The sequence below is a fragment of the Nipponia nippon genome, unplaced genomic scaffold (genome assembly GCF_047370975.1).
Source record: "Nipponia nippon isolate SJK-2023a ecotype South Korea unplaced genomic scaffold, ASM4737097v1 scaffold_8, whole genome shotgun sequence".
NCBI lineage: Eukaryota > Metazoa > Chordata > Aves > Pelecaniformes > Threskiornithidae > Nipponia > Nipponia nippon.
In genome coordinates, this window is record NW_028262402.1 from 13,468,332 (window position 1) to 13,488,052 (window position 19,721).

Genomic DNA, 19,721 nt, shown 5'->3' on the forward strand with positions numbered 1-19,721 from the left:
TTTTTCCTGAGATATTCCAAAAGATAGAAGTAACGGAAAGTGGGGAAGAATAAAATATGCTTCTTTTATTTAAAATTGTGGTGAGATGGGAATCAGTCTGCAGACAGCCTATAACTGGCTGAATATGGATTTGTTAAGAAAAAGTTCTGTCAAATCCATTTGATTGTTCTCAAGTCTAGTAAGAGCAGTTAGTGGTGGAAGAGAAAAAATAGATACCTTCTGTCTTGTCTTTATTAAGGCTTTTGATGTTGTTTTACGATGCTTGTAGGCAAGCCAGGCAAACAGAGTAAGGGAGGTTTGGTTTGGGGTTTTTTTCAAGCTATACTTAGAGATCGTTAGATACTAATAGTTTGTTTTACAAATAAAAGACTGTATCAAATTGAAATTGGAAGGATGGCCTGGGCCAGATCAGTACTATTAAGATCTGGATGACATGATAATGAGTAACCTGTCTTAAATTTGAGATGACATCTTCCAAGCTAAGGAAAATTGGAAGACATGTTGGGGGATAAGATTGGAGTCAAAATTAGTGTTGACAAATTGAAGGTATGGTCTGAAAAAAATCAAGTGAGATAAAGTAGGGATAAGTACACGATAACACATTCAGTGGTAAAAATACAGGATGTGTGATTGAAGAAAATCCTTTGAGATTTATAGTAGGTCTCACGTTAAATTTGAATTAACAGTATCATGCTATTGTAAGACAGGACTTCTACTTTCAACTTTTCTACTGTGTATGCTTTAAGCTGGTGTCTAGTTTTGCATGCCGTCATCCATCAGGTTGGTGGATCAGTTGGAGAGAGACAAGAGCAGCTCACTGAAGATGATCAGAGATGTAGAAATTGGAGTTCTTTACTCAAAAGAAGGTGGGACATCTGATGATGGGTTTTAAATGTGTAATGACTGTTTTTCTTATCCACTGTGATTGCAGAAAACAGACTGTTGACTTCCTTTCTGAAGTAATGTTCTGAATTGCAGCTGGGAAGCTTTAAATTAGGAAACTTGCAGGAGAGGACAGTGAAGCACTAGGACAGATCACCAACGGAGGCTGTGGCAGCTTTAAAAACAGCTTAGACATGCATCCATCAGTTATGATGTGGGTATATTTTTTCCTGTCATTGGGTACAGTGTTGGATAATTTTCCTTTGCAGTCCTGTCCATGGTCTCATTACGTGCTATATTTCTGTGGGGTGAGATTTTAATAACATAAGGCTTGTTCAGCTGACCTATACAATTCTGAGAATGGAGTTCTGCACTACTCCTCTTTAGATTTAAAACACAAATAAAATCTCCTTGCTTTTCCTTCATCTTTTCATTCAGTTTCCTAGAACAGACTCGTACCAGCTTCCTTCCCTCCAAGCTATTATGTCTCTTTTTTCTTCTCCTGAAGCTTCTCTGACTCTTATTTTCCCTTGATCCCATAACAGCAGCTGTGTACCCTGGTTCTTTTCACTATGCCATGCTGGGAGAATAGATCATGTTTGAGAAAGCGGGAGTAGTTTTTCTTTAGAATGGTTTGAAGCAATATTGTGCTCCTAGTGCAGAGGTTAATAATTTCTGTACTTTAAAAATGCTGGCATGATGTGGTCAGTGCCATGCTAGGGTTAGGGTTAGAGGGCCTAACACTCCTCTGTTCTCTCTCCTTTCTTACACAGGCTAATTTTCCCTCTGAACATGGCCACCTTGTTTACTTCTGCAGCACTCTTCTTGTCTTCTTTTTTTGAGTCAGATGTGTTTTCTCCATTGTTAGAACTTCATTGCCTGTCTTCCACTGTTTAAGATGTTGTTTGCTGAGTTTTGCAATTTGTCTCTTGTGCTTGTAGGATAATCAAGCAAATGTGCAAGACTCCATATAGTGCCACATAGACTCCAAATATGCAGAACCCGGTGGCTGTGGAATAAATACCTCCTTGTGGGACTGTGGTCTCTTAGTGACCTTCCCTCATGCCCCACCCCCATTTGCTTTCAACTTTATGTTTACATTTTGCTTTCATTCCTACATATTTGAGGAAAAAGTAGAAAAAAAATCCTGTAACTAGCAAATGTCAACCAATGCTCTTATGTTTTCCCAAGTTTTCATGTAGCATGAAAAAACATCTGCGTGAATTCCCTTCCTGATCACAATGAGATGTTAAAGCTGAAGCCTCAGTCTGAGTTCTCAAATCCCAATATCAACAGTATCGCTGCTCAGCATTTTAACAAGTGTGTCCAGCTAATGTGCCTATTCTGCATCCCATCCTGCCTCACATTATTCATGGCTTGCCAAAAACATCAGCTTAGTTGCAAATGTCTCCTTTACAACTTTTACCTTGTGCTGACAAGATATTTCATACACAGAAAAGAGAAAGTTTGGGGACAGTAAAAAGGAAATGGAACTTTACATAAAAAATGAACAATATGGGCATTACTGCATGTCTTTTACATTAATTTAAAAAGTGGTTTGTAAGTGTAGGTGACTACAACTAGGTACTCTAGTACTAGGCAATAAAACCAAAATGAATATTCTTGAAACAAAATTCATTTTGTTAAACAATGTATTGTCTGTTCCAAATATACATGTAAGAAATTGTTTACACATCAATTTGTCAGTCTTTCTGTGTATGAATAGTAGTGATGCGACTGAATGCACTTTATTAAACTGAGATTAGAACTGAGGGCCTTCTCCCTTAACAGCAGCTGCCAGGCAGATGTATTGTTGCAGTAAGTTTGTAGTTCTTAATTCTTTGCCCTTTCTTCAGGGTGTCCAGGTAGAGTAGTAGGTGGAAAGTTCCAGTAGTTCTGAAGTTGTCCTGATTGTTACTTCAGAAGCTGTAACTACCGTCTTGCTTTACCTCTTCCTTTAAAAGATAACATGGAAATGCTGAATGAGTCTATCAGGGTGATCTGCACCTGAGGTAGTAATGGCTTTTATGTTAAAGCATCAAAATTAGCAATAATTGAGTGAATTGGAGAATAAAAAAATACCTATTAAAGTATTTATACGTGAAACGGTCTGTGGAAACTGGTAACTTGAGATTGTGATAAAGGTAATGAAATCTCATGTTTCTGAGTGTAAATTGAGTAGAGGATCAGAATGTTCTTTCTTGTGGCCATTGCTAGTTCTGAAATAAGCATTTTGTACAACCTGCTTCATGTGATGCTTAGGGCATGTTATCTAGCCATTTCTTTCTCCATCTAAAATTCTGATAGAGGTTATCCTCTACTCTGAGCAAAAGGTGTCACTCTGTGAGCCTTCTGGAAGTTCTGGCTGAATATTGAGCTCAGTGAAAACCTACCTGTACTTTGTTTTGCAGGTGTTACTGACTGTTTTCTCAACTTTCCTCCCAAAACTTTACATGAAGTATTGGTCCATGTAGTCTTTGTGTGATGCTATAGTTTATCAGCTGTACGTTTGTACTGACTTCAAGTTGTAAGAATGAGATGATGAGCTTTTATCTGAAGGCTTTTTCATTGATGGCCAGTTAAACAAGTGAGCTGGAGGACAGCTTTTTTTTATAAAGTTTGTTGATGGATGAATTTGTGTGAAGTCTGAGTATTGGTCAATGTGATGCAATTGCTCTGTCTGTTGAAGGTCTCTACATGTAAGAGAGTTGCCATAGGTCCTGTGTTGCAAAGGGGAAGATGTGATTGCCTGTCCTGGTAGGACAGTGAGTTGTGGAAAGTGAAGAAAATGAGCAGGCTGTCTAATGATACAGGTAAACCAGAGGCTAGTTTGCCTCTGAGGGGAATGGTGCTGTTATTGGCCTAGTGCTGGGTTATCTTCCTCTGTAGTGAACTGGTGTGTGAAGCTAAGTAAACAAAAACTATTCCCTCTCTTACGATCAGTTTTGTGCTGGTTTAACTGCCTGCTGAGACAGCCCTCGTGGAGAAAAGTGTGGGGAGACAGGTGGGAGAGTGGGATCATCACTTTTGACAGCAGCAAGCTGACCTACTGTATCCCAGTTTCTTGCTTCTACTTCTACAGAGAAGTAGAAAACAGAGCAAAGGAAGCTGGGGACAGACTGCTTTGGGAAGCCAGAATGATGGGCAGGAAAGAGGACTAGAAAGATAGAATTTCAAAGTAGAAAGCTGCTTTCCCCTCATCTGGAGGGAAGCTGATTGGCAGGGCAGAAAAGACTGATGATTTGCAGGAAATCTTTCGTTGGCAGAAAGAAGTGAGGTACTTCTTGGGAGATTTTATTTGACCTAGGTCTAAATCAAAGACTGGTGAAGACATAGAGGCAAAAAGTATGTTTTTGTTTTTGTTGCATCCTGCTTTTATGCACAGTCTCAACTAAGAGCAGTTTTAGAATTCTGCATGCAGAACACGTCTTATGAATTTAGACAGGTGTTGCCTTTGCTAGATCAAATCCCACACAGTGAGATTCCTGGGGGAGGATGTGGTTAAGGTATGTGGAAGTCTTGGTCTTACTTGCTTGTCTTCAAGCTCCGTGAAGGCAGTGACACCAGCTGAAACCTGTAGAGGCCACATAGTTGAAGCCCAGACATAGAAGTCTGGAGGATGCTCAGCTGAAGGGAGAGACTGTTGGCATTTTCTGTGACATGGCAACCTTCATTCAGACCAGATTTCTCTTTTTCTCTTTTGCAAGGGCCCACAGCTTCTTAACGAGAAAGCAAAATCAGGTATTTTAGGAAAGTACTCTTAGTATGAGTAGCAAGTGTGAGTTGTTTGAGAAAAAAACAATTCTGAGATTGTTGCCAGGATTGTTTCCCTGCAGTTGCTCGTAGAAAAGTCAAAGCTAGGGAACTGGTGTAATTCTATGACTTAAGCAGTCAGGGGCTTGACTTGGCTGTGAGCCCCAGAAACAGAGCAGTCAGGTAAGTGCCCGGCAGCAGGTGCTCTGGAGATTTGTGGCTACACCAGGGAACTAAATTAAACACACTCCTACCAAGCATAAAAGTGATCTAACTCCAATCATCCCAGTATATATTTTATATCGGCAACTTCTTATTGCTTCGTTTTCTGGGGATGCTACAGAGTACTCCCATTAGACAGGCATTTCCAGGTTAGTCCTTTTTAAATTAATGTTTCAAACAGATCACTGTTTATCTACAGTATTGGTCTAGAAGTGACTCATGACACAACTGTGTGGAACAGGTCTTCTTACATTGTTTGTTTATTTACTCTACTTGCCTCTAGGGAACTTGGGTGCATCTTTAATTTTGACTTTTATTCTTCAAAGGTATTTGTGCATCTAGACTGCAAGTTGCATAAGCAAAAATTAAATGTTTCCCAGCAAAACGACCATACCTTTTTAGTAGCTGAAAATGTACGTAGTGGCTCTTGGTGTTATAGAGTGGCTGTAGAACCATCCTTACCAGACTTCCTTTATAAATTTGGTAGAACATAAGATGGGAAAGGAACAGGAAAATTACTCTACTGGTTCTTTTCAGTCTCAGAGCCAAGCCCTTGCAGGTATTGTGCTGTGTGCGTGTATGCTTAGCTAGGTAGTTCCTCATGCTTACCAAAGCGATAATCAGAACAAGGTAAAAGTGAGTACAGCAGGGAGCATGGCTGTTCTAGGAAAGAAAAAAGACTATGTTATGGATCCTGTTTTGGTGTCTAACAGAAGTCTCACTCATTTTAAGTTTGATCTTCCATTTACAAAAAAACCCAACCCAACCAACCAAAAAACCCAAATAAAAAAATAACAACCCTTAAACACTTAATCTTGTAATTTTTAGAGTATGCACCTGTATGCTTGATATATATGTTTAACTGCCCAATATTATTATAGCATACAGTACGTATGACAGTATTTTTGTATTTAATTTCTCTTGGGGGAGAAAATCTAAATGTTTCAAATTTATATCAAGTTATAAGTTGGGCTCTTTTTTTAATTGTTAGAGAAATCCTGTGTTTTTTAACTGTGTTAGTAGAAATTAAGAAGATGGAATGTGTAACAATTCTTGAAGGATTGGTGGATGGCTAAATAATTAGAACAGATTGTGACAGAATAACCTGATGTTTTCCTGTTAAAAGAACAGTTTCTTGTGACAGCAGGAGTTGAGCTTTACAGCTTCCTTAGCTTTCTTACTGGCTGTTTTCAAAATTTAGGTATCATTGACCTGATAGCTAAAATGTCCTTAAAACTTGTTACATGGTACTTTTTTTTAAAGTATGTTTTTCCAATGAAAGTTAAGTTAATTCAAGGTTAAATTAAAAGATTCTATTTAAGCAAATTATTTTTTTTTCTCCTAGTGTTGGGCTCCTTAACCTAAAAATATTCCAGATTATGTGTTTTGGAGAAAAGTTTTAATATTATGTAGCAAGCTTGCTGAATCTAAAATATCTTTCTGATCTGTGGAATTAAAAATGGTTTAGGGCCTGTGTTCTTGCACTGATGTCAGTTAATACGTATTTTTATGTGGAGTTTTTTACATGTTTGGGATATAGTCTATTGAGACTGTTAATAGAAAGTGATACTATGGAAAGTCCACGTTAGTATATTTTTTCATGTGAACTGTTACAGTTTCCATTTTGTTGTGGTTTATGTTTTCATTTTTTCATTGTCTGAAAAGCTAAACTTTAACCGCAATTGAAGTAATAAAGCTGACTGTCTAGATTCTGTTTTCCAGTTGCATACCTTGGGCAAAACCCAGGAGACTTACTGAAGAGAAAATGAGGCACAAAAAGAGAAATTAAGCCTTACCAAGATGAGAAACATTCTAAATATTTCAAAATATTACAAATTATGGTATTCATAAACCTAACTGGTCCTGTGACTCTTGTCTACTCTAATCCTGTGTTTTTCAATAACTCTGTCTATTCTGTGTCTTCTCAGTTTTTTTTCCAGTGCTCATCAGCTTAAGGTGAGAAAGACTGATTTGACATAAGACAGTGTTTAATAAAACAGTTTTGTAACAGGGTGGCGGGTATTCATATATTATGTGTTAGGTAATACTTTCAGAGCATCTGAGTAGCTTTAAATGGCCAACGGTTTGGACTCTGTAAAGTTCCTACTTTTGAATACAGGTGAGAATTCATTTGAAATATGTTTAGGTGTGTTGAGTGGGTTCTCTAACATAGAGACTTCCTGTTCCCAACTATCTCCTGTGTATCTGTCACCATAAAAATGGATCCAAATTTTGTAGTAGTTAGTAGAAAAATGTCAGTTAACTTTCACAGAATAGAGAACATTTAGGTTTAAGAGCAGATGTACTGGAATTATGTACATCTCTCTGCCAAAGATAAGCTTTTGTCTGTATTGAACTCGTGTCTTAGGAGAGACGTTTATAGTCATCTTGATTTTAGAAGTTGAATCAAAATAAGTGGCTGGATTATTTTATAAATAAAGTTATTTTCATTAAGAGGATTCTTTGGAATCTCGATTTGGAGATGTCCTTTGTGGGCTGTACTGAGATGGAGGCTTAGGGCTGTCAGAGACAGGGCTGTTGTGTAAGGCGTGCTGCCCATGCCACAGCCTGATCCCACCCCAGCGTGGCAAAACAACTCTTCTGAGGCTAGGGCAACAGACCCTGGTCCTGAAAGCCCCTGGCAGAATCGCTCTACGCTGCTTCTGCTGATGCTTATTTCAAAATTAGCACTCTCTGGGGAGCCCCTCAATCTGTGATGCTGTATCTGATCTGTTACAAGAGAACACATAGCAGTAAGTCCACAGTAGTTCCTTTGTAAATAGCTGTTCGTGGCCTTGTTGCTGTAGTTGAAGTGATGCATAAAGCAGGTTGCTGTCAGTCGGACCACATCTTTACTACCCTTAAAGTTAATTCAGATTTAGCTGTTGGCATCTGAATTCGGGCTAGCTCTGCTTTAAATTGTTAAGGTAGACATAGCTTAATTGCATTTCTCATTTCCCTTGTGAAAATTTGAATGCTTTGTCATCCTTATTTTTCTTGCAACACCTTGTGAGATTGGTTTGTATTGTTGTCTTAATTTTTAAAAATGGGGAACTGAGCCATGCTAAGATTATTTATTTATTTATTCATTGACTGGGTTCAAAGCTAAGAGCAAAACTGACCAAAATTGTAACTGCAAGTATCAATCACTTATATTTGGCCTATGTGATATAATTTAATTCTCTTATAATGAAGTTATTTCTTGTCATAAGTGGAGATTTTATTTTATTTATTTTTCTTTTGTTAAAATATGTGGCAACAATGTAATTATTATTATTATACTCCAGTTTTACTGTAAACATCTCTGCCAAGAAGTCCGTTGGCTCAGCTCTGGAATTCCTGCATGGAACAGACTTACAAAGCTCCACCCAATGTACACCTTTCTTTCTGTAGAATAGATAGACCTCGATCGTGACATTAAATTACTTAAGTGAAACTGTTCCTGCAAGAACTTTGGATATTTCACTGTATCATGTTTTCATAGAAACCTTCTGAATGATGTTCAGATATTAGTAATGAAATAATAATACCACTAAGTATGCTAATAATTCACATAATACTAATATTGTTGCACATTTCTTTTACCTTCCTCTTAGAGAAAGGTTTTGTACAACATAAAAATAAGCAACACTTAAAAGAAGACATGATGTATTCATACTATTTGTGGTAAAAATCAATGTGGTAGTATGATGCAGTCCAGCTCAGAAAGTACTTAAGAAAAGGATGGCAGGAAAGAAATAGTGAAATGTGAGAGTGGCAAAGTAGTGGTAATTTTTTAAACATTTGACATCAGAGAGGATGGAGCACAAAGAAGATTTTGATAGTGTAGAGCAGCTGTTGCTTCAGATCTGACTGAATTGGGTTACCCATATTTTATTTAGAATGTAATTAGTTGTCGACAAATATGTATCTGCTTTCCTTCAGCTGCTGGAGAAGTTGTTTCAAGATTTTGTTTCCTTCTCTCTCCCCATGCCTCTTCCTCTCTAAAGTGAGATAGGGCTAGGTGGGAGAGGAGCGGGAAGAAAAGAGGATGAAAGAGGGTCTTTTGGCTCTCCCTTTTTTTGGTGGCTGAGTCTTTCCGAGTAGCAGCAGAATGAGGCAGGCCTGAGTCTATCAATTTTGTCTCCTGCTGTTTATGGAAACTATGAGCATCTGGAAAGGGGCAGAGGTGCTTTCTCTGTATGCTCAGGAAGATTATTTGGTCTGGGTTTACAGTTGCAGAGTTGTGTTTGCCCAAGAACAGCAGTGGTTTCTTTTAGTGGTTTACATTTTGAAAAAAGACTGTATGACAATGTCTTCAAAAAACCCCTCCCTTTTCTGACCGGTTGATTTAGTCTCTGATGCAGGAAATGACTGAGGAATTTCACTGAGCTGCCTGTCCGCCACTGTTGGAGAATATCAGGTGTTTGTCTAATAGGCCACTTACATTCATATCCAATTCACATCCAATACCTTCTTTCCAGTTGTTCCCTGAATCGACTTGTTAATGGGTTTTCACCTTTCTTTACTTAGTTATCAATTTCTGATTCATGACTTTTTTTTACCAACTGCTACTGTTGAGAATTCTTTCAAAATACTTAATCTTACCTCAGTTTTGAAAAAGAAAAAAGAGTGGTAGAGAGTAAACCCCTCAGAATATGTTCTCCTGAGACTAGTGCTATACCCCCAATTAAGCCTAAGGTATGTTCTTGAGGTTCTTGTCTTCACACAAAATAGAAAATGGCATTGGTCATAGTGTTGCTGAATTTTTTGCCTGGATAGTATGCTTAGGGTTATTTGCATGCATCTCTCCTATTGTATAAATTTGTAAATGTATCGTATGTTGTAAGTATCTTCTGTGTTGATTTGGTTGCAGCTGTCTTTTGGCCACTCGCAGTAGGTGCCAGAGTATTTTTCATAGTACTGCCCTCCTCCCCCTTTTGTGAGTTTCCTTAAACAATTGAACCAAACAAGCTTCTTAAGAGGGCTTTGTAGTCAGAATGTTTAGAGACATTCTTGAAGCCAGTTAATGGAAGTAGTCATTCTCTTTTCTGCTGTTTTCTTTGTCCTTATGTTTTTCCTCTGTAGCTTACTGCTGTTGAGTGGCAAAAGAAATTTCCTTGGCCTGTCCTGAGTAAAATGGAAACTTAAGTAACCATTGATCTAGTCAGAAGATAATTATTTACTTTCTTATTATGTCACCGTTTCCGAAGATACTGTGAAGATCAATGCTAGGCTTCAGCTCTCCCTTGTGTCTGTCTCTGCTAGTAGAAGTGTTAATAACAGCATGAAAATAGAGGTTAACACTTAAAGAAAAATGCTCCCTTCTTTTCCATAGTCTTCCTGTGTTATAATTTCTTGCCAACCTCACAGTTCCTTTGTTGGATAGACAAAAACAATAGTTGGCTTATTGGTTTTGAATGTCTGTGCATTAATGCATTTCCAGATTAGACAGAGTTAGTATTCCTTTTCTTCTAAACTAAATTGTTGTTGTTTTTTTTTTCTTCTCTGTTCCCACTTCTCCAATCTTTCTTCCACTTTCATCCCTCCCCTGCCCCAATTTTCCCTCTAAAAATATCCTTAGGAATGACTTGCTGATGGTGTGCCGCCAGCTGAATATGGAAGAGTCTGTCGCAGAGATCATGCACCAGCTGGGAGCAGATGAAAATGGAAAAATTTCCTTCCAGGATTTTAGTCAGTGCCGCATGCAACTGGTACGAGAAATCAGGAAAGAGGAAGTGGAGCTTTCTGTGATATCGGATGACTCTTGTAAAAAGAAAAAGTTAAGGGATAGGATAGCTTCCTGGCCAACTAGCAGCAATAACAGTTTAGGTAGGTATTACTTTTAAACGTCATGTTGGTGTAATTTAACAAAAGATAAACTCTGGGGGTTTTGTTACCAATTTTACTGGCATCAGAATTTCTCCTAAAGGGCTTTGTGACTATGCTGTGGCATAATTTCATCATATATTAAAGTGCTGTTGTAACTGATGCAGTCTGGTCATCGTTATATCGCCTAGAATGTGTGCAGAACATCATCTTCTAAAAACCCTAGTTGTGTGAGGCAACGATCTTTCTTGAAAGGACAAGAGCTGTGGAGCTCAGCTGTTAACTGAAGATCCAGTGAGCTCCTTGTTGTCTGTAAGGACCAGACAGGTAGGTAGGTAGAAATATTAAAAATGAGGATGGAAATATTAAAAATTAGGTAGAAATATTAAAAATGAGGAGAGAAATAATCTTAGTCTTTTGTCTTTCAGATGTAATATACTGTAGGAATGTGGATGTTTCTTGGATGCTTTAAAAATCATTCCACTTGGTTGGTGATCTGAATGCTGGAAGTGCCAGTGATTTAGAGAATACAAAAATTCTCCTTACCTTTTGCCCTCCCTCTGCCCAGTACAAAAACAAAACAAAATAAAAAAACCTTGGCATGCCATCTACAGGAACATGGGATGTAGAAGGGATTGTCTGTGTCATTGAGTCCAGTCCTTGATAGTACTGTGGTCAATCGGCATTAGAGCAGAAATGTTAATACCTATGCAGTGCTTCCTTTCATCCTGTAACAGATGCAAGAGACCAGAGGACACAACAACTGTGGTCAGAAATCCCAAAATGCAAGGTACTGTGGAAAAAGCTGGGGATGTTGTCAGTGCTCTAGCCCCCTATAGCAGCTGCATACTAGCTAAACATGACTGCTGGCCCATGATCTAGAACTGACCTACATCCATGCTTCAGAAGAAGGCCATCACCCTCTGATTGTATTTAATTAGAGCTGTGTCCCCTCAACGTTTTGCTTAGGCTACATAAGCCTAGATTTTTTAAAATACTTTTTTAATAAGATCCTCCATTATTCATCCCAATAGTTTTTCTTTACATGTGTCCTACATTAAGTTAGGAATATTTTTGCAGTCAAGTATACGTCATACATTTTCCTGGAGAGTTTGCTTATTTGTGTTCCGGCTCCTCATGTAACTGACCTGTTGTCAGAGTGCAGTTCTCTCTGACCAGGTTCTTTTAGATATTCCATGCATGGAGGGTGCCATGTTTAACATCAGATTTATTTATTTGAAGATAGTTGGTGTTACACGGGATTTCTGATTTAGCAGAGTGATACAAAACATACTGGAAACAAAATACAAATACAAGTTACACATGGCAGAATATAGCAATTGCAGTACACACTTCAATCACAATACCAGTGTGATTCCTGTTACCAGGCTCTCTAATATGCTCACCATGACCACACTGGGCATCCCCAGTCTGACTGGGAAGACATCTGAGGGTTAAAGCCAGCTCAAGCCCATTGCTCTCTTTTAAATTCTTTTGTTAGTTGTTTATGTTTTTATAGACTTTATGTTGGGCTGAGCCATGTATATACCTCTCCCACGTTGGCCTGGCTAACTCAGGGAGACATTCGCACTCTTTCAATGAACATAGGGAGAAACCTTTACACCACCAGCTGATCCACTCAGCTGTTGATAGCTGTTTATCTAAAGCAAAGACCACCCTCAGGTCCCCTTGGTGTTGACATCAAGTCAGCTTCTTTGCAACAGCTGTGGTCAGTAAAACCCTGCATTATTCCCTGAGCTTCATGGGCACATCGCCCTGGCCCATCTCCTCTGAGCCTTCTTCCATGGTAGGGGTTTACTGGTCAGTCACACCTGTCTTTATTTTTTCAGTAGTCAGTCTCCTAGAATGTAAAACTGGGCTTGTGTTGGTTTAGGGGTTTGTTTTGGTGTTTGGGGTTTATTTATTTATTTATTTTTGTGTGTGGGTTTAGCATGTTGTTCTGCCTTCTAGTAGCTCTGCACATGTTTTTGGCTGGTCAGCTCAGGCATTCAGATTTTCCTTGCTTGCTTTGCATTGTTGGTGAATTCCATATCTTCGTGTTTTTTAGGTTGACTGCACTTCTCCCTCACCATCCCATCGTCTCATGCTCATTGGCTTTTCTTTTTGGCTTCTCAATGTGGTAAATCTGTTTCATAGCTCTGTTTATTCTCCATCTCATGTCTTTTACTGTTTTCATGGTCATATTTTGTCAAAGACATATTTTGTTGTTAACTTTTCCTCTGTTTATCCTTCTTCCATATATACTCTTGAATTGCAAGATGACTAACTCTGTAATGTCTATGCCCATTTCTCCATTACTGTCTATACTGAATCTTCGTAATCCTTGGGTTCAATTGCATTTCCAGCCCATGAATCTCTTCCAGGAGCTGTATCAGACAGCACTTCAAAACCAACATAGTGCCTATATTTTTTTTTAATTGGATTAAGGATGGTGTGTGTTCCCTAGCTCATATAATTATCTTCTGCTTCTGTTGGCTGTTTTTTCCAATACTGCCACTGTCGTATTTTCCTGCAAAACAGAAAACTTCTGCCCTCAGACCGCTATACAAAGTTTCCCTGTTTGCTGATCAGATTTCTGGCAACTTGGGTTTTAAAATCCTTCTTAGACCAAACCAGCCTAATAATAATAATAATAAAATATCAAAAGATAGGTAGGTCCTAAGCTTTACCAGAGAAAAGTCTGCATTACAGTCTCAAAATGTATCGCACAAAGAAATCTTACTAATTGCTGCCAAAAAATAGTTGTAGATGAACATTCAAATTTGTTAATATATATGATTCAATCCCTACTCTTTTTTTTCTGTTTTCCAATTTCTGTTAGTTGTACAAGAGTAATTTAATGCATTTTTAAAGTTGGTGCATGACTTCATCTTTCTTTTTGTAATTTTTTTTTTAAAAGTTAAGTCCAGAAGACCTTTGAATTTCCTGCCTTGGTTTATTTCCCTCTGTGCTGATGAAGCCCGACTATTTTACTGTACTGTGTTTTTAAACCTATAGGGAATTCATGGGTTTTGTACTTGTCCTGCTTTGACTCTTGCAGATTCTGTAAGACTTTTTAATAATTAGAGAACACATGGATATGCTCCTCCACGTAAACAAAAAACAGAATGGGAGGAAATAATAATAATAATGAGCATTTAGAATGCAACTGGTTTTTATTTGGTTGTAAAAGAAAACCATTGTGGCAGCCCTGTTCAAGATGTTCTACAGATCTTTTTTTAAAGAGGCAAGGAGACACCACTGTAATGTATTTCTGTGATATAAACACTGCACAGAGTATGAACCTAATGAGAGCTGAGGAATTATACTTGCAGTCAAGCTTGAATTATGATCTGCATATGCTTCCATGCCTTTCATGTCTTTGAGGGCTCATGTAACTACTCGTTAGTGATCAAAGAGTCAATTGTGTTATATTGACTGTTTGCTATTGCTTTCTAAACATTGTTTAAGATGGGAGACATCATCATGTGCAAATTCAAACATATAAACTTGGTGTTTGTTCTTTTTCCTGGGTATCTTTTTTTTTTTAGACAAGAAAACTGTTTTTAATAAACATTATTTTCAAAGATAGTTTACAGGGCTTTTTTCAAGACTAATTTCTACGTAATGTGTCAGCTGCTGATAATCCTTGAAAGCTGTTACCATGTATCCATGTGGGGTGCATAAATTATAAAATTTCAAAATTCATTTAACTGCCACTGAGTAGCAGGGGTCTTAGTGGTCTGAAGCAAAGGAAGCTAGCCTCAGTCATGGACGTTTTTACACTGTGAGTTTGTATGTAATTGTGCAGAGATTACCATTCAGACAACACTTTGCGCAGGCTTTTCTTGTAGCTGTTCACAATTTTCTTAGCAAAGAGTGCAAAAACATATGCATATATCTAAATAAAAGATTATCTTTGCTACCTATAATTTTTGCATTTCATTATAAAGAAAATAACTGGCAAAAAAAGGTCCTAAGAAATAATGACATCTAATCAGCTTTTTGCTGCTTGGATATCCGCAACTCAAGGCTATTATAACGTATTGTAGTTCTTACTCTACAATGTTAATGTCAATGGGAGCTTTAACAATAATTTGCAAGTAATAACCAGTAATTTTTCTATAAGTGAAATGGAACGTGAACTCTGTTAATATACTTCTGATGTTGTTTAAAATCTAATAAAAATTAATAAAATAACTTTTGAAAGTGTTGCTGGAGTCTTGCAATGACCATATGCTATCTGACTTTAATATGTCATTTCAGTAGGAAATACAGGAAGAATGTAAGTTACTGATCAGATCTGTGGGTCCTATTTCCAGTTATGGAGACTGAAAGCCATGATAAATAAATAAATCTGTGTGAATCATCTAGTGAGTGATGGAAGTGGGTTGCTTGGCAAAGGAGAGCCTATAATACAGCAGAACTACATGTCTAATGATTTACGGCAGAAAGTTGCCTGAACAGTTGTGGCTTCTGTCAGGTGTTTCAGTGTTATATAGTTTTATATGTCTTATGTAAAAGACAGAATTAGAATTATTTATATTTTATGTTGTATAGATTTGTCTAGTTCTTTACAGGTAATTAGCAAATTCAATTTTTTCCCATGATAAAGAATAGTCTATTTCTAGTACCCATTGGTTTTGAGGATGAACAAGAAATGGTACTGTTCATTAGTAAATTCTTCCTTTAGACGGGTGAATGGTTTTGTGTAAAGCTGCATGTACTTTCTGATTTCATATTCTAGACAAATAATTATGAATGTTAGAGTCCATAAGCAATCCTTGTCTGTAGGTTAGTAGTTAGTAATTAATTCATAGCCAACTCCCCTGTTCTCTTTACTGAAAATAAGTCCCTTGAAAATTTGATATGATAATTTATTTACGTTGTGGATCAAGCATGAGAATTAATCAAAGGAATGGTAGAAATTCAGCCTCAAATTAAGCTTATGGGTAAACATGAGAGGCAGGCCAGTTGGGGCTGAAAAATCATTACTTTTGCTTTGCATTAATTCCATGTTTGATCTTAGTGCAAATAAATTGCTTTCAAGAAACTGATGCAGTGTTTACATTTATTTATGCTATATTTAATTAAAAACTACAGAGCTCATATGGACTCAAAGGTGTGCTGCAGATTTTATTGAGATTTATGAGCAAACTTTCACCTTAGATTTGTTTGACTGGAAAAGCTGTGAATATCTGCTAGGCCAAATTTAACTACATACGAACTTAAGTTAACTGTAAGCAGTTCAGTTTATTACTTTCAAATATTCTTTTGATACTGCAATCTTTGTCCAAAGCAGCACAATATAGGTATTTTTTTTTTTTAATTTTTTTTTTTAGAAACGTAGAGTGCTAAGTTTTATGAGCAGCAAAACAAATGAACCTGGATTTCCAAGGGACTTGAAATTGACAGCTGACTAATCTTATGAAAACTGCAATGTATAGCACGTGTTAAACACCAGCAAATCTACAAAGGATGGAAGTCATCCTTGCAGAATGGGTTCTCTGGTGTCTGATAGGGCAACAAACTTGGTCAAAGCTTCCTTATGGTTTGAATATTTGTAATCTGCATTAGACCAGAGGTTATTCTGAAACGGTATCCTGTTTCTGGGAGACGCTGGTTTCTAGACTGTTGGTAAGTCATTCCTATCATCCATTTCTTGGGTCTGAATAGAGGAAATGGTTGTCATGTCTACTGATAATCTTAAATCGTTTCAGATTCAAGGACAGGTGTATGAATGTGTCATGGATAGTGTGCTTTTTTTGTTTTATGTTTCATTATTCCCTATATAGCCAATGCCAGTCTGCTAGCAAGTACCGAAACCACGGTAGTTTACAGGTATGCATTTCTGCAGTGATTGAAATAAATTTGAAGAAGGTGATTCGATGGAAATTCCACTAATATTTGTTAATGCATGGCTTGGGCTACTGGTTTAACAAGCCCAGCTTCTTCATCCACAAAGCTGTGTTGCATGACTGGAAAATTGTCATGAGAGAAACTTTTTTGTTCACTACACATAGCACTAAATGTTTTACTTTCTCAAGACTTCATAAGGAATGAGTTACCTGGTACAAACTTCAATTGTCTACTTTATGGTTTTGTTCTTGGCAAGCTCATTCTTTGTCCTAATTTTCATGCGGGCATTCAGTTTATTTCTTTCTTAAGACTTTAGGTAGTTCTTATACTTGGTGAAAATCTGCTTAGAAAAATATGTTATGGAGTGTAAAAAAATCAAAACCCAAAAGCCTAAAAAAAGAGATGCTAGCATTACTTTAGTAAGTGAGAGTGCTGGTTAAGTTTCAAACTGTTCTAATTTCTTTAAGGGTGCATTTAAGTATTTCCCAGATTTACTCTATAGTTATACCCTATAGTGAGTCTGGCAGCACAAAATTCAAGAATTCCTGAATTCTGAATATACCAGTATTGGGGATACTTTGGTGAACCTGAAATACAATTGAGGTTTTGTGATGATTTGAAGAAACATGCCAGTAGAAAGGGAAAATGTTATAACTGTAGTTCAGGGACACAGGGGAGACGAAGCGTGAGCTGACTGCACTTGGTGTACACACTACACTTACAATATCCACCTAAAACTGTGTATGAGCCTTCAGTGGGCATAGAGAAACGTAACTGGAGATTTATTTTACTGAGTTACGTCTACAGGAGAATTCTTGTCTCTTGTGAGTATCAGTTTTATATTTCTCAAAGGTAAATAATTTTACTCTTTCAATCGAATCTTGACTTCTCTTTCCATTTGTTCTTTGTCATATTTTCATGCCAAAAACATTATGCTCTATTAGGTCATTTGTTTGATACTGATGAGTATTTTTGTGATCTCTGTAATGCTATCAAGTATGTGCATGGTATTGTATGTTCCTAGTACTAGTAAAGGCATATAAAATGCTGTTCATACTCTTTCAAAGTATACTTTCTTGTCTTGGCATATCGAAGTGTTCTGGAGTTTTTGTTCTTTGAGGGGTTTAGAAAACACTAAATAAACAAAAATTATCAAAGGTGTCAGATGCATTTTTCTGAGAAGTCCAAGGCTTTTCTTTTTTAGAGCAAAAATGATGGATTTGGTTCAATTTTCCTCTTAGATCTAATTTCATTAAACAGATTTCTCCCATGGAGTAGGTTGCCTTAGTTAGTCAGGGTGGGGTATAGCTGTGTCTTCCTTCCCTTAGAGCTTGTTATCCTCACTTGCAGTCCTAAGGAGAAAGGGACTGAAAGAACATAGCCTAACGCAGTACCTTCTATGCAGTGTTCGTCAAACCAGATAAGGGTATGGTAGGAGGAACAAGGCTTAGATAGTGATCCCACAGAGCCTTGTCTTAGAGATTCCTCATTTCCCATAACTGCTTCTCCCATAGCAAATTATTTCCTTCTAGGTCACTGGAGAAGAGTTGCAAAAAGTTCTGATGACAGCTTCATCTAGGACTGAAGGCTGAGTGGAGAGTGCATTTAAAAATTATGCCTCTGCAGACTTTTTTTTCCAAAAAAAGAAAACCTATTGTGTTGTGAGTTCTCTTAGAACTTGTAATGGGTGTTTAGCAGACATCTTTCTATATTTTTAAATAAACATTCTCACCCACCTGTGTATGTGAGGATCAGTCATTATCTTCACTCTTGCCATGCTATCACTCATATTGTTTTGTCATCTGATGCAAAATAATAAATAGGTTTTAAAGTGTATTTCCTGTTAAATAGGAAAGAGTTATTCTAGGTGACAGACTTCGGACATGTACCAGGTGGTAACCATGGACAGTGAAGCTGGAGCCTTTGGTCTTTGATTCCTGTATGGGAGTGGTTCGCTGACTTGCATAGAGCCTTTTGTAATTATCTCGTGGTTTTAAGTAAGTTTTAAGTAGGTTCCATTCCAGACATAAATAGTTCTACCAGAAGATTTTTGTGAACATAAAAGCTATCCCCACTTTCTCGTTAGCTTCCTATAACTCTTCCGGGAAAAATATCACAGACAGCAGGATGTGAGAGAAAACACTTGTTTTCTAATGTGTTATGGAGAACACTGGTGTTATGTAGAAAACAATGGAAATAGTTTCAATAGTTTCAATAAGTTCCAAATGTGAATTTATAATTTTCACTTCTGTAGTCAGGTTGGCTTAGTATAAAGTTGATCCATCTTTGGAGCATAGCTTCTTTTCAGTTGTTTTGATTTACTGTACCTCATATGTTCCTTGAGCAATCAGAGCTGTGTTCAACTTACAAGTCTTCTTTAAAGTGCATTTGGCCCTTATAATTTTTGCATCAGCTTATGGGAGTTGAATGTCTGAATGTCCAAAGACTTATTCTCCATTCTTCTTGGTTTCCTGCCCTACCCCCTGATTTTATAGCTAGGCCTACTCCTTGACGTCTTATTCAGCTGACTGCTAAGTGCAAAATGGCCATTCTTTGTTAATTTTGTACGTTCTTCCCTTCATTCAGTGGTGCTTTTACCACCAAAACCTTTATTACTGGTCAGTAGGGAGCTTTGAAATGACTAGTGCTTTTCGCAAATCTCCCTGTTGCCTTCCCTGAATAATAGAATAAACACTCGAAATTCCCACTCTTTTTGATAGGTTTTCACATTTTAACTGTTGAATGAAAGACTCACAAAAAAAAAAAAAAAAAAGCTGAAAAATAGCAATTCTTCTGGTAATATAATGCTTTTGGAATACAGAAGGATTTTGTCTTCCGTCAGTCATAATCTGAATTTTGAATACTGAAAAAAATGGAAGTGGAAAAGAGGGGAACTGTCTGGCTTACCTTAAAAAACTGCAAAGTCACTGATTGCCTAAATCTATAACATGTTTATGCCTATTGAGTGATCCAGTGTGTGAAATGAGATACTAAAAATCAGATACACCATATTTTCAGGAATGGTTGTATACATATAGTAAGGCATGAAGACAATGTTTTAAAATAACTATGCAACTTCTGATTACAAAATTATGGCTGATTGAAATAGGTTTTGAGACCAGAGGCTGGCACTGAACTGAGAGGACTTAACTCTCTGCCTACTCAGCAGTAAAATCATCATATTCTAGAATGAAATT

The 19,721-nt window shown here is 37.3% G+C and overlaps 1 protein-coding gene across 3 annotated transcripts in view; it reads left to right on the top strand.

Moving 5' to 3' along the window:
• Positions 1-19,721, top strand: part of MCC (MCC regulator of Wnt signaling pathway) — a 216,731-nt gene that overhangs the window by 11,906 nt on the left and 185,104 nt on the right. For 2 of the 3 annotated variants that reach the window (XM_087742443.1, XM_087742444.1), the window contains exon 2: positions 10,421-10,668. The exons of the other annotated variant lie outside the window; for it this stretch is intronic. In XM_087742443.1, coding sequence (XP_087598569.1) covers positions 10,421-10,668 — 248 coding nt within the window. The remainder of the gene's footprint in view (positions 1-10,420; positions 10,669-19,721) is intronic. 3 annotated transcript variants of the gene reach the window in all.